At 49.6% G+C, this 15,542-nt stretch overlaps 1 protein-coding gene across 2 annotated transcripts in view; it reads right to left on the bottom strand.

Moving 5' to 3' along the window:
• The window catches only part of NCAPD3 (non-SMC condensin II complex subunit D3), a 61,783-nt gene that overhangs the window by 3,877 nt on the left and 42,364 nt on the right, over positions 1–15,542 (bottom strand). Inside the window, exons 25-31 of one of the 2 annotated variants that reach the window (XM_068556191.1) lie at positions 12,218–12,355; positions 11,945–12,105; positions 11,560–11,759; positions 3,328–3,438; positions 1,576–1,758; positions 953–1,113; positions 670–809 (exon numbers count right to left, since the gene is read on the bottom strand). In XM_068556191.1, coding sequence (XP_068412292.1) covers positions 670–809; positions 953–1,113; positions 1,576–1,758; positions 3,328–3,438; positions 11,560–11,759; positions 11,945–12,105; positions 12,218–12,355 — 1,094 coding nt within the window. The remainder of the gene's footprint in view (positions 1–669; positions 810–952; positions 1,114–1,575; positions 1,759–3,327; positions 3,439–11,559; positions 11,760–11,944; positions 12,106–12,217; positions 12,356–15,542) is intronic. The other variant, XM_068556192.1, reaches the window with a different exon arrangement.

The raw sequence follows: 15,542 nt of genomic DNA, 5'->3' as shown, positions 1-15,542 counted from the left end.
AAACACAAGAAACAACGGCCTTTCTCACTGGGATTCAAACAAGTGGAAATGAAAATGAAAATTTTTGGCCTATAAAGCTCAGCAGAGAAAGTGGAAAATTATGAAACCGGTGTTTCTCCGTAGGACCTGGGCTCTGCTCTCATGGGCCACGGCAGGGGTGTCACTGAGGGGAACTGGAGACGACAGTTTGACCATCAAAAGGTTAAAGACATTCAGGGGGGTTAATCCTAAAGATCACACACATATACAAGACTGTATGTTCCAGGATGTTCTTTGCAATGTGCTTTGTTTCAAAACGTTGAGAAAAACCTACATTTCCAGGAACGGGCAGGTGAGGAACACGTCATGGCCGCCAAGGCACTGCAGAGGGGCGACGGGAAGCCCTCCCCGTGTTGCTGTGGTCGTGGGACCGTGTGCAGGACAGTTACGAAGCCACACAACCTCCACCACAACTGCATACACAAAACCACACACACACCTCACAGCTACGGCTGGGTCTCCACATCACCCCATTTTCCAGATCCTCCATCATAAACAGGATTGTTTTACTCCCTGTGACCCCAAGTCCCCAAAGTCCCTTGTTTAAAGACAACAAACAGAAATGCTTTGATGGGGAAGGAGAAGGGGGCCCAGGTCTCCGAGAGCCCTGGAGCCGCCCGGCGGACTCACCGCGCTCAGGGGGCTCGCCTGGGCTCTCGGGACACATGGTGAAGGGTGGCAGCCCCACTCTCCGGCCGCGATGCCGGCCGCTTGACTCCACGGCCTTCTTGACGGAATTCAGGATGGCGATGGTGCTCGGCGACATGGGCCTGTTGTCACAAAGACACCAGTGAAGCACAGAGGTGAGACGCGCCCTCATCCTCCCTTGGGCCCAATCTGCGCCAACACACGAACAATGCTCAGGGTGACCTGGGAGGTGCCTCTGGGGACGTGGTGACTCGGCCCTGCACACCTGGCTTTGGGCACCAGCCTCTTCAGTGGCCCGGTGTCCAGGGACAGAGGTGCAGGCATGTGGGCAGCGTGGGGCCTGGATGTGGATGGCTGGCTGGTGGCGGTGCCCATGGTGCCATTTTCTCGGCCGGCAGGAGCTGGCGATTCCAAACTTGGAACAACCTGTCGCAGAAGAGAAATTAAGACCATGTATCTTCCAACACTTAACGTCAAGAAATGTTTACACCCTCTGAGCAGTTCCGTGTCAGACCGGTGCCCCCGGCAGCTGCCTGGCACGGCACTCACAGGGCTGTCAGGGATTCTGGGAGAGCGGCGCACCCCGAGGGGGGCTGCGGGGGAGACCAGGTTCTCTGCCATCAAAGAGCAAGGACCCTCAGCCGGGTCCTCGCTCTCCGGGAACTTGCACGCTCCCCCCGCTGGGACTCAGTGACTTTCCAGATGGGCGGGGGCGACGGAGAGAAGGCCCTTGGCGATGTTGTCCGCGGGACACAGGAACACTGAGCCACCCTCAGGCCTCCAGCCACCCCAGGGCCTCGCTCGGACGACGGCGCTCACACGTGCGTGCTGGGCCACGCCGGGGAGGCGGGCGGCAGGGAGCGGACTGGAGAGGGGCCGCCCACCCACCTGCCCGGCCCGCGCCCCCTCGGCGCTCGCGGCCGCCCCGTCCGCCTCGGCCCGCCGCGCCAGCTCCTGCTCCTGGGCCAGCTGCTCCTGGTACCGCTTCATGTCGTACTCGAGCTCTGAGGCCAGCTGCTTGTCAACCGCGAAGAAATCCTTGATTTCATCTCGGTAATCCTGCATCACCTCCTAAAACAGACCCAAGGCATCCGTGAGCATTCTCTTGAATAAGGGAATGAGCTCTCCCACATGACGTCATCAATAACAGGAACAGCACTGAGGACACGTGCTGAGAGCAGGCGGTTTCCACTACGTCGACCGACGAGTGAACCTGACGGTATTTCCCCAGGAAGTGCCGGCTGCACTGTACTGACCACACGGGCAGGGGCCTGAGCCCCTGGACGCTTCCCGCGTATCTGCCAGGTAACCCGGAATCCCACCATCTTAGCCTAAAGCAGCCCGCCACAGGGCACAGAACTGCCCTGACAGCTGGATGGGGGTGGAGGTGCATCTGGGCAGCCTGGCTCGGCTCTGGGTCACCACCAGTGCAAAGGCTCTTGTGGTGCCACGAGGCAGCCCCTCAGGAATCCCAGCCAGAGGCTGGGGAGCGGGCAACACACAGTGTCCTGGCTGGAGCCGGCCACGGGGAGCTGCCCACACCGGCTTTCTCAGGGGATGCAGCTGCGGCTCGGAGCCATCTGCACGTCCTGACGGAGGCTGCGAGCACATCAGGGCGCGGATGCTCTCAGGTCTTAAGGACGGATGCTAGGACCCAGCCTCTCTGCCATAAGGAAGACACCATTTTCCCTAACATGTTGGAGGAAGAAAAGATCTACCGTGGCCCCAACCACTAGGGGATGAGACCCACCCAGTCCTCCAGCCGCCCCAGGGCTCCCAGGTGGAGGAGAGGACTGCGGGAGCTGCTCCGATGGGGTCCACATGAAGCCGTGCCACCCTCCTCGGTTAAAGCCGTGTGGCCGTGCTCGGTGTGTGCTCAGAAACGGGGACTTACTTTCCTCACATGTTTAAGGAGTCTACCTAGGACCTAAGCTCTTTTTATTCCTCTCTGAGGTTTAGCAGGGCAAGAAAAACATGAGTGACCTGAAGTCCTCATTTTCTCCACAGTCAGCCTGTCTTTCCCACCTTCACTTCTGTATGATAAAGAGATATTTGAAAAATTATTATTCAATCTAATTCTTTCAGAGCCCTTTGTGGAAAAAAAAGATTCTTAGCATTTTCTGAGGAAGAAAATAGCCTAGTGTAAACAAAAAGGAAAAAAATGCTGCATTTCTTTCTAATTGAAAGATTCTGCAGAGGCCTGAGGCCTCATTTATGTCCGCTCTGCATGTACGCGTGCCCCACTGCGCAGACCAGGGTCAGGACGCCCCGAAGCCACTGCTCTGGACAGCGTCTCCCGACTGGGAACCCAGAGACAGCGGTGGAGGCAAGAGTCCTGAATTAACCGATGAGCATTTCCACTTTATCCCACACGAGTAAACTAAGACGAGGGCTCTGCTTGTGGCTGCAGCTGAGAAGCCTCAAAACTGAATGTAATTGTCAGCAAGGACAGACTCAACTGCCCGAAAAAGGCAGGACCAGCTTCCGAGGAACCTGCGGAGTCAGTCTGTCTTCCCCCCAGTCAAAGGCCGGTCTGGGGCACAGCTCCGAGCCCAGATGGACCCATGGTCAGGACTGCGGGACATCCTGAGTAACCAACGGGGGCGTGGCACCAACCACAAATCCCAAGGCCGTCTTTACCCTGAGATAGTGCATGAGTTCCCGCAGAGCTGGGATCTTATTCTTCTCTAGTACAGACTTCAGGGAGATGATAATTGGAATAATATTTTCTATGAAATTCCTCTTCTGAACCTGTGGTAACACAAACAAAGACTGTGTGAGATGCACAAAGTTCTGAAAGACAAAGACTTTCCCTCAGCCTAGTTCTGCCTGCGTGGCCGATCTCGTACACGACCTAAGTTTACTTTTTATTTTTGATATGATTCTGGGGATTGGAGAGGAACGCCACCTCAGCTGGGGAGACTGTAAAACCATTACCTCAAAATGCTCAGAGGGCTTTGTAAAGCAGGAGGCAGACAAGTACTATTCTTATTTCTAAACAAGAAAAAGAAACTAGAAATACAGTTAACCCTTGAACAACCCCAGTCGGTAAGTCACAGAGATTTTCAACTGCGTGGGAAGAGGTGCCCCAGCCCCTGCACTGCTCAAGGGACAACTAACTGAGTGAAGAACTTGACACAAGCTCCAAACCTCCCCACAACCCACCGCGGACCTCTGGCTCCTCGCCGGACCCCTCCTTTCAATATCCTCCCTGGGACTGGGGACATCCGCGTCCCTGCAGGTGGGAGGGCGACACGGGAGGGGCCAGGCCTGGAGACGGTTTGCGTGTCCCCCTCTGTAACTCTGCACACATTTAGAATGTGCTGGGTAAATTTACACAGTGCCTTCGCAGTCTTCACCAAGAACAATCACTAACCACAAAGGTCTGCACTAAATCTCTTAGAATTAAAAATAACTCATTACAGTAGCCCACATATGCAAGACTATCATTCTGAATCTGAAAATTATTCTTTTCCTCATTTACAGTCACTAGTATATGTTCCTTACTTGTAATCCACTCACTTCTAAAAAGTCTTATCAGAGTTCTTGAAACAGGAGGGCAAAGACTAAAGGAATAAATAAGTTAATAAAGATGAGTCTGAGCAGAGGCTAAGTATAGGGAAAGCCTTAAAAAATGGCTTAAATGCATTCACTCCACAAATATCATCCAACACCTTCTCTCTACCAGACACAAGGCTAAGCCCCAGGGCTACAGAAATGAGGCCAAGAACTCTTGCCTTCAAGTTACTTCTAGGCCAGGCTGTGCGTTACAGTGTGTGGCCAGGTGACGAGTGGCAGGTGTTAAGGGACTTTGGAAGGGGGATGCCTAAGAGGGAAGGAGCAGGGCGGGATGTGTATCAGGGAAGACCTTTGGGATGTGCAGGGATTGGGTGGCAGCAGGCGAGGACGGGGTGGGACAGGGCACCTTGGGCAGAAACGGCAGCGCACAAAGGCACAGAGCAGGAGAGCACATCTCCGCGGAGGCCGAGAGTCAGCGGGCTGGAGGGATGGGAGGAGGCGTGGAGGGAAGGGCACGCTGTGCACACAGGAGTTCTGTGTGCCTTGAAGAAGAACTGGGATTTTATCCAGAAGGTGACAGGAAGCCACCAACCCACTTATTAAAGATATCATTGATGAGGTGTAACTTACATACCATAACATTTACCCATGTTAGGTGAACGGATGAACAAGTTTTGGCACAAGTGTATGCTGAGTAACCAACACCGCATCTAGATAATCACCCACGATCCGTGGCCCCAAAAGTCCCCTGCTCCCCCTCTGCCTCAGTCTATTTTAAGCAGGAGAATAAAATGATCAAATTTGCACTTAAGAAAGACTGCCCTGGTAGAAACCAGAAGATGGCGGAGTAGAAGGACGTGCTCTCACTCCCTCTTGTGAGAGCACCAGAATCACAACTGGCTGCTGGACAATCATCGACAGGAAGACACTGGAACTCACCAGGGAGGATACGCCACGTCCAAAGACAGAGGAGAAGCCACAGTGAGACGGTAGGAGGGGCACAATCAGAGTAAAATCAAATCCCATAACTGCTGGGTGGGTGACTCACAGACTGGAGAACACTTATACCACCGAATTCCACCCACTGGAGTGAAGCTTCTGAGCCCCACGTCAGGCTTCCCAACCTGGGGGTCCGGCAACGGGAGGAGGAATTCCTAGAGAATCAGACTTTGAAGACTAGGGGGAATTGATTGCAGGACTTCGACAGGACTGGGGGAAACAGAGACCCCACTCTTGGAGGGCACGCACAAAGTAGTGTGCGCATCGGGACCCAGGGGAAGGAGCAGTGACCCTGGAGGAGGCTGAACCAGACCTACCTGCTGGTGTTGGGGGGTCTCCTGCAGAGGCGGGGGGTGGCTCTGTTTCACCGTGGGGACAAGGACACTGGCAGCGGAGGTTCTGGGAAGTGCTCCTTGGCGTGAGCCCTCCCAGAGTCTGCCATTAACCCCATCAAAGAGCCCAGGTAGGCTCCAGTGTTGGGTTGCCTCAGGCAAAACAACCAACAGGGAGGGAACCCAGCCCCACCCATCAACAGTCAAGTGGATTAAAGTGTTAAGGAGCTCTGTCCGCCACAGCAACAGTCAGCTCTACCCACCACCAGAGCCTCCCATCAAGCCTCTCAGATAGCCTCAACCACCAGAGGACAGACAGCAGAAGCAAGAAACACTACAATCCTGCAGCCTGTGGACCAAAACCCACAGTTACAGAAAGACAGACAAGATGAAAAGGCAGAGGGCTATATACCAGATGAAGGAACAAGAAAAAACCCCAGAAAAACAACTAAATGAAGTGGAGATAGGCAACCTTCCAGAAAAAGAACTCAGAATAATGATAGTGAAGATGATCCAGGACCTCGGAATAAGAATGGAGGCAAAGATTGAGAAGATGCAAGAAATGTTTAACAAAGACCTAGAAGAATTAAAGAACAAACACCTAGAAGAATTAAAGAAGAAACAAACAGAGATGAACAATACAGTAACTGAAATGAAAAATACACTAGAAGGAATCAGTAGCAGAATAACTGAGGCAGAAGAACGGATAAGTGACCTGGAAGACAGAAGGGTGGAATTCGCTGCTGCGGAACAGACTAAAGAAAAAAGAATGAAAAGAAATGAAGACAGCCGAAGAGACCTCTGGGACAACATTAAACGCAACAACATTCGCATTATAGGGGTCCCAGAAGGAGAAGAGAGAGAGAAAGGGCCAGAGAAAATATTTGAAGAGATTATAGTTGAAAACTTCCCTAACATGGGAAAGGAAATAGCCACCCAAGTCCAGGAAGCGCAGAGAGTCCCATACAGGATAAACCCAAGGAGAAACACGCCGAGACACATAGTAATCAAAGTGGCAAAAATTAAACACAAAGAAAAATTATTGAAAGCAGCAAGGGAAAAACGACAAATAACATACAAGGGAACTCCCATTAAGGTTAACAGCTGATTTCTCAGCAGAAACTCTACAAGCCAGAAGGGAGTGGCATGATATACTTAAAGTGCTGAAAGGGAAGAACCTACAACCAAGATTACTCTACCCGGCAAGGATCTCATTCAGATTCGATGGAGAAATGAAAAGCTCTGAAAACAGACAAGCAAAAGCTAAGAGAATTCAGCACCACCAAACCAGCTCTACAACAAATGCTAAAGGAACTTCTCTAAGTGGGAAACACAAGAGAAGAAAAGACCTACAAAAACAAACCCAAAACAATTAAGAAAATGGTCATAGGAACATACATATCGATAATTACCTTAAACGTGAATGGATTAAATGCTCCAACCAAAAGACACAGGCTTGCTGAATGGATACAAAAACAAGACCCATATATATGCTGTCTACAAGAGACCCACTTTAGACCTAGAGACACATACAGACTGAAAGTGAGGGGATGGAAAAAGATATTCCATGCAAATGGAAATCAAAAGAAAGCTGGAGTAGCTATACTCATATCAGATAAAATAGACTTTAAAGTAAAGAAGGTTACAAGAGACAAAGAAGGACACTACATAATGATCCAGGGATCAATCCAAGAAGAAGATATAACAATTATAAATATATATGCACCCAACATAGGAGCACCTCAATACATAAGGCAACTGCTAACAGCCATAAAAGAGGAAATTGGCAGTAACACAATAATAGTGGGGGACTTTAACACCTCACTTACACCAATGGACAGATCATCCAAAATGAAAATAAATAAGGAAACAGAAGCTTTAAATGACACAATAGACCAGATAGATTTAATTGATATTTATAGGACATTCCATCCAAAAACAGCAGATTACACGTTCTTCTCAAGTGCGCACGGAACATTCTCCAGGATCGATCACATCTTGGGTCACAAATCAAGCCTCAGTAAATTTAAGAAAATTGAAATCATATCAAGCATCTTTTCTGACCACAATGCTATGAGATTAGAAATGAATTACGGGGAAAAAAACGTAAAAAAGACAAACACATGGAGGCTAAACAAGACGTTACTAAATAACCAAGAGATCACTGAAGAAATCAAAGAGGAAATCAAAAAATACCTAGAGACAAATGACAATGAAAACACGACGACCCAAAACCTACGGGATGCAGCAAAAGCAGTTCTAAGAGGGACGTTTATAGCTATACTAGCCTACCTAAAGAAACAAGAAAAATCTCAAGTAAACAATCTAACCTTACACCTAAAGAAACTAGAGAAAGAAGAACAAACAAAACCCAAAGTTAGCAGAAGGAAAGAAATCATAAAGATCTGAGCAGAAATAAATGAAATAGAAACAAAGAAAACAATAGCAAAGATCAATAAAACTAACAGCTGGTTCTTTGAGAAGACAAACAAAATTGATAAGCCATTAGCCAGACTCATCAAGAAAAAGAGGGAGAGGACTCAAATCAATAAAATCAGAAATGAAAAAGGAGAAGTTACAACAGACACGGCAGAAATACAAAGCATCCTAAGAGACTACTACGAGCAACTTTATGCCAATAAAATGGACAACCTGGAAGAAATGGACAAATTCTTAGAAAGGTATAACCTTCCAAGACTGAACCAGGAAGAAACAGAAAATATGAACAGACCAATCACAAGCAATGAAATTGAAACTGTGATTAAAAATCTTCCAACAAACAAAAGTCCAGGACGAGATGGCTTCACAGGTGAATTCTATCAAACGTTTAGAGAAGAGCTAACACCTATCCTTCCTTCTCAAAGTCTTCCAAAAAATTGCAGAGGAAGGAACACTCCCAAACTCATTCTATGAGGCCACCATCACCCTGATACCAAAACCAGACAAAGACACTACAAAGAAAGAAAATTACAGACCAATATCACTGATGAATATAGATGCAAAAATCCTCAACAAAATACTAGCAAACGGAATCCAACAACACATTAAAAGGATCATACACCACGATCAAGTGGGATTTATCCCAGGGATGCAAGGATTCTTCAATATACGCAAATCAATCAATGTGATACACCATATTAACAAATTGAAGAAGAAAAACCATATGATCATCTCAATCGATGCAGAAAAAGCTTTTGACAAAATTCAACACCCATTTATGATAAAAACTCTCCAGAAAGTGGGCATAGAGGGAACCTACCTCAACATAATGAAGGCCATATATGACAAACCCACAGCAAACATCATTCTCAATGGTGAAAAACTGAAAGCATTTCCTCTAAGATCAGGAACGAGACAAGGATGTCCACTCTCACCACTGTTATTCAACATAGTTCTGGAAGTCCTAGCCATGGCAATCAGAGAAGAAAAAGAAATAAAAGGAATACAAATTGGAAAAGAAGAAGTAAAACTGTCACTGTTTGCGGATGACATGATATTATACATAGAGAATCCTAAAACTGCCACCAGAAAACTGCTAGAGCTAATTAATGAATATGGTAAAGTTGCAGGATACAAAATTAATGCACAGAAATCTCTTGCATTCCTATACACTAATGATGAAAAATCTGAAAGAGAATTTATGGAAACACTCCCATTTACCATTGCAACAAAAAGAATAAAATACCTAGGAATAAACCTACCTAGGGAGACGAAAGACCTGTATGCAGAAAACTATAAGACACTGATGAAAGAAATTAAAGATGATACCAACAGATGGAGAGATATACCATGTTCTTGGATTGGAAGAATCAACATTGTGAAAATGACTATACTACCCAAAGCAATCTACAGATTCAACGCAATCCCTATCAAATTACCAATGGCATTTTTTACGGAACTAGAACAAATCATCTTAAAATTTGTATGGAGACACAAAAGACCCCGAATAGCCAAAGCTGTCTTGAGGGAAAAAAACGGAGCTGGAGGAATCAGACTCCCTGACTTCAGACTATACTACAAAGCTACAGTAATCAAGACAATATGGTACTGGCACAAAAACAGAAACATAGATCAATGGAACAAGATAGAAAGCCCAGAGATAAACCCACGCACCTACAGTCAACTAATCTATGACAAAGGAGGCAAAGATATACAATGGAGAAAAGACAGTCTCTTCAATAAGTGGTGCTGGGAAAACTGGACAGCTACATGTAAAAGAATGAAATTAGAATACTCCCTAACACCCTACACAAAAATAAACTCAAAATGGATTCGAGACCTAAATATAAGACTGGACACTATAAAACTCTTAGAGGAAAACATAGGAAGAACACTCTTTGACATAAATCACAGCAAGATCTTTTTTGATCCACCTCCTAGAGTAATGGAAATAAAAACAAAAATAAACAAATGGGACCTAATGAAACTTCAAAGCTTTTGCACAGCAAAGGAAACCATAAACAAGACGAATAGACAACCCTCAGAATGGGAGAAAATATTTGCAAACGAATCAACGGACAAAGGATTCATCTCCAAAATATATAAACAGCTCATTCAGCTCAATATTAAAGAAACAAACACCCCAATCCAAAAATGGGCAGAAGACCTAAATAGACATTTCTCCAAAGAAGACATACAGATGGCCACGAAGCACATGAAAAGATGCTCAACATCACTAATTATTAGAGAAATGCAAATCAAAACTACAATGAGGTATCACCTCACACCAGTTAGAATGGGCATCATCAGAAAATCTACAAACAACAAATGCTGGAGAGGGTGTGGAGAAAAGGGAAACCTCTTGCACTGTTGGTGGGAATGTAAATTGATACAGCCACTATGGAGAACAATATGGAGGTTCCTTAAAAAACTAAAAATAGAATTACCATACGACCCAGCAATCCCACTACTGGGCATATACCCAGAGAAAACCGTAATTCAAAAAGACACATGCACCCGAGAATGTTCATTGCAGCACTATTTACAATAGCCAGGTCATGGAAGCAACCTAAATGCCCGTCGACAGACGAATGGATAAAGAAGTTGTGGTACATATATACAATGGAATATTACTCAGCCATAAAAAGGAACGAAATTGAGTCATTTGTTGAGACGTGGATGGATCTAGAGACTGTCATACAGAGTGAAGTAAGTCAGAAAGAGAAAAACAAATATCGTATATTAACGCATGTACGTGGAACCTAGAAAAATGGTACAGATGAGCCGGTTTGCAGGGCAGAAGTTGAGACACAGATGTAGAGAACAGACATATGGACACCAAGGGGGGAAAACTGCGGTGGGGTGGGGATGGTTTTGTGCTGAATTAGGCGATTGGGATTGACATGTATACACTGATGTGTATAAAATTGATGCCTAATAAGAAAAAAAAAAAAAAAGAAAGACTGCCCTGGCAGCAAGGCGGTGCACAGCCGAGAACAAAAAGAAACAAGAGATGGAAGTGGTACAGGTTAAATAAATGCGGAGCTAGTGGGAACGTGAGACAGACGGATTTGTGGGATGAATGGACAGGACCTGGGGACACACTGGATGTTACCAAAGTCCACTCCTTTGGGCTCAGAAGCCTTCAGGGCTCAGGTGGCAATGCAGGCTCGGTACCAGAACCTGGGCCTGGTGAGGACCACAGCTGTTGTTCGAATCCCAATCCTCGCACGCACTGGCCAAGCAGTGCTCTGTGCCTGGCCTGCCAGACTCGGGCTCCCTTTAGGGTAACTTGGCAGATAAAGGTGCCCTTCTCCACAACAGAGCCCCTGGGAACCACAATGAGAGAGACACGTAGGAGGAAGGAGAGACGAGCGATTCTGCCTGAGATGCCCGCAGCACAGCCAGGCCACAGGCTCGCAGGTCCAGGCTCGCGGGAGCCGCTGGAGCCACGGGCGCAGGTGGAGGACAGCCCCCCCAGGTGAGCGTGGAGGCCGCTGGGAAGAGCGAGGCGGGGCCTTGGCAGACAGCCGGGACTCAGGGCAGGGGGCGCACAGGCCCCTTTCGGGAGCAGCACACTCACCTGGGAGATGAGCTTCTTCTGCGCCTCCTGCATGACCACGTTGGCCAGGGCCAGGTCCTCCTCCTCCATGAGCTGGTCCTTGTCTGGTTTGGCCCTCATCGCCAGCAGCTTGATCTCCTTTGAGCTGAGCACCTCAAACGTGTCCGAGAGCAGCTCGCTGGCTTCCATGTCCAGGGGCAGGACGCCGTCGGCAAAGCACGCTGGAGGAAGCAGAGATGGGCTTCTGAGAGACGCTGCCGGGGGCGGGGCAAGGGGGGATGCGCAGCCGGTGGTCCGTCGGCCTGAACGGCACAGCTGACGGCCAAGGACATAAGGGCCCCCCGGCTGCAGGGCAGCTGGGTCCTTCACACACGTCTCATCCCCCACACCGGCCGGTCCTGCCTACCCAGGATGCTCAGGCAGATTTTGGAAGTGATGTTGAACCGCTGCTCGTCTGTGAAGTGCTCCAGGAGGAACTTGTAGATTTTCATCCGCTTCTCCTTGTTTGTCTTCCCCTTCAGTGAGAACAGCCGCTTCTCTCTAGGGCAGAACAGGACCCTCTGAGCACTGCCCGTGGGCGAGGCCGAGAGGAATTCACTTCCAGTGGCAGCTGGAGCCACCCGCACGCCCAGGAGCTGATGCTGCCCGTCTCCCCGCACCCTGCCCCAGCGGCGCTGACCTCTCCGACTGGGGGAACCTGTTGTACTTCTCATGCTTCTCGTAGCTGCTGAAGTGGAAGATGCACTCGATGAAGTGCTGGAAAAACATGGCAGGGTTCCTCTTCAGCAGGAGGTGGGCCAGGCAGAACTTCCCAGTGCTGCGGAGAAGGGGACAGGGGACCGTGTGCTACCGGGAGACAGCCTCTAAGTCACACCAAGACCCTGCAACAGAGGGGACCGTGGAGAGGGTGGGCGACAGCTGCACTCCCGTCACTCGGCTCCTCGGCCTGTCCTGCCCTGTGAACCCAGGTCTCACCACCAGCTCTCCTTGCAAAACTCACAGGCCACTGTCACTGAGCTACACCTCACGTGCAGGACTCCCCCCCCCAGCCAAAACGGCTCCTTCAGGCGGACCCGCTGGCCACGACCACCCGGAGTGAACCTCACCCTCCCACCCCAACTTGAACTCTGAACCTTCTCGAGCACCGGGATTAAGCACAAGAGCAGGTTAGTTCGGGTCAGCAGGACAAGGACCCGCCACAGGCAGCAACCACTCGACCCAGGCTGCACAGGGACACATAGGGCCCAGCGCCCACGACCCCAAAGCAGGCACACGCGGACAGGCGAGGGAACGCCCAGGCCTGGCCTCCGCTCGGGGGTCAACCCAAGGCAGTGGAGCCTGGCTCTGATCGGTCACACCGGCCAGACCAACCTGTTCAAGCTCAATGGAACTTCCACCCGACAGGAGCCCCGCCGCTCTTGGCGGGAGGAGCAGCAACAAGCACAGTCTGAGCACTTTGCTCTTGGCCTTGGGACGCGCGGGACCCCAGGAGAGTCCCTTCCCCCGATGCTCTCCTTCAGGCTAAGGGCGAAATCAGTCTGTTCACAGCACACACACCCACTACGAGCCAGAGGAGGCAGGTCAGAGATCTCGACAGTGAAGTGACCTGCTGCCAACAGCAACCCTCCAACTGTTCACCCTGACACACCTGCAACCACAGCACAGCAAAAACTCTACCTACCGAGGGAATTCCCTGGGGAGGAGGCCCGAGCGCCGTAAGTGCCCTCGGTCCACTCCACACAAACCTGCTCAGGCTCTTAAAGCAGGCTGGGGGCGGAGGCCACAGGATCAGAGGAGGGGCTTTCCTGACAAGGTTACTCTGCTAGACCAGCAGTGACCACGAATGGAGAAAACCGCTAAATAAACAAACACATCCCCAAGAAACAACCTGACTTCACCCGAGGTGTCTGATGACAGTTAACCCTTCACGGGTTAACTTCAAGGGTTTTCACAGCTGCCAGACTTGGAAGTCATTCCTATGAATACATACAACCAGACAGAATCCAGCGATGCTTCTGCAAGAAGATGGGCTGCTTTAGGCTTCCATTTGATGTCAAATGCTCATCTACTCACTTTAGGTCAAGAACACATACAGGTGGTGACTGATGGGCAAGCACACTGGTGAATAACCAGCTTAACTAACTGTACAGATAAATTCCACAGTTTAGGGACTTCCCTGGTGGTGCAGTGATTAAGAATCCATCTGCCAATGCAGGGGACACGGGTTCAAGCACTGGTCTGGGAAGATCCCACATGCCGTGGAGCAACTAAGCCCGTGTGCCACAACTACTGAGCCTGCACTCTAGAGCCCACGTGCCACAACTACGGAGCCCATGCGCCTAGAGCCTGTGCTCCACAACAAGAGAAGCCACCGCAATGAGAAGCCTGTGCATGGCAACGAAGAGAAGCCCCTGCTCGCCACAACTAGAGAAAGCCAGCGGGCAGCAACGAAGACCCAAAGCAGCCATTAGAAGAAGAAAAAAAAAAAATCCACAGTTTAACATAAATTATGCAAAGGAGGATTTGGATGCTGGGGCTGAAATCAAGTCCAGGGACTCGGCGTCACCAGAACAGGTGCACAGTCAGTGGTAAAACCCAGCACTAATCCTGCTGGCTGCATAATGACTGGGACCCACAGGACAAGATTCAGCCTTGACTGGATTAAGACTCACAGGTCCCCCACCAGCTTGACCAACTGGGCAAGAGGGACGGTTTTTTTAGTTTGTCAGCTGACAAGTTAAAAGAAACCAGCATCCTAATGATGCCTCTTAGGGCCGGCACCCTTTCTCACTCTCCTCACCCCACAGGACAGTTAACGGGGACCACACACCAACAAACCACCAGGTCAGGGACACTGCAGATTTCACACGGCAGGAACTGTCTCATACGTAAAACAGAAGGAAGGCTAGCTAATCCCGAGTAATACTAAGAATCCAATTCTCGGTTTCAGTCAGCCCAAGGAGGCCACAAGAGAAGAGCCATCTGGTCACTTCCTTTTTTAGATTTTTAAAAAAAAATATTTATTTATTTGGCTGCGCCGGGTCTTAGTTGCAGCACACGGGATCTTTTAGTTGTGGCATGCGAGCTCTTAGTTTCGACATGCATGTGGGATCTGGTTCTCTGACCAGGGATCAAACCCGGGACCCCTGCACTGGGAGCTCGGAGTATTAACCACTGGACCACCAGGGAAGTCCCTCCTCTTTTAGATTTAGCAAGAATCATAAAAATCCCACTTCTTTCAGATGTCTTCCCGAGCAAATGCTACTCTGAAGCAGCTATCTGCTCAGCGAAGGCCACTGTGGATGGACTCAGAGTCCTGATTTGGCCGTTCTCAGACCGGGATGGGGGCTCAGACCCATCCACACCAGGATCAATTCCCTGCATCCACACTGACTTTGACCCACGCCCCCTCGCTCTCCGGCCCTCCTCGCTGTCACCCTGGGCTCGCTTCCTAGGTCCTTTCCCGCCTGCCATCTTCCCGTTGTATGCTTTGTGGTCCTGGTTCCACGACGTGTCGGCTGCTTCCCACTCTGTCCCTCCTCTTCATAAACAAGCGGGTTGTCCTCCAAGGACCCACAGTCCAGGCACGAGGACCACACTCCCCCCACACTTTCATTCATTCACGCACAAAATGTCCACTGAGTGTCTCCTCAGTTTCAGATGCGAGGGATACAGCAGTAAACAAAACAACCCCTGCCTCTCGGGGAAGCCTGTGTTCTACCAGGTGCACAGATGTTATGGAAACCGTACAGAATGTGTTGCCAAAGGTGGTGTGAAGCAGAAGCTGGCTGGGGGAGGGCGTGCGGGAGGGGAGAGGGCAGGCTGCTGCTGAGAAGCCACGCCCTCCACCAGGCTCCCGCGGGGCTCGGCCTTTCCTCTGGACGCTCCTGCCACGTGCCTGTTTTGACCACTCGGTAAGTGCTGCCTGGTTTTCTCCATTCCAAACCCCAACATCGCTGCTATGGTCTGAATCCCAGTTTGTATCCCCCCGAATTCTTATGTTG

This window comes from Eschrichtius robustus, chromosome 11, assembly GCF_028021215.1.
Source record: "Eschrichtius robustus isolate mEscRob2 chromosome 11, mEscRob2.pri, whole genome shotgun sequence".
Taxonomy (NCBI): domain Eukaryota; kingdom Metazoa; phylum Chordata; class Mammalia; order Artiodactyla; family Eschrichtiidae; genus Eschrichtius; species Eschrichtius robustus.
This window is presented reverse-complemented; position numbering and strand designations above follow the sequence as displayed.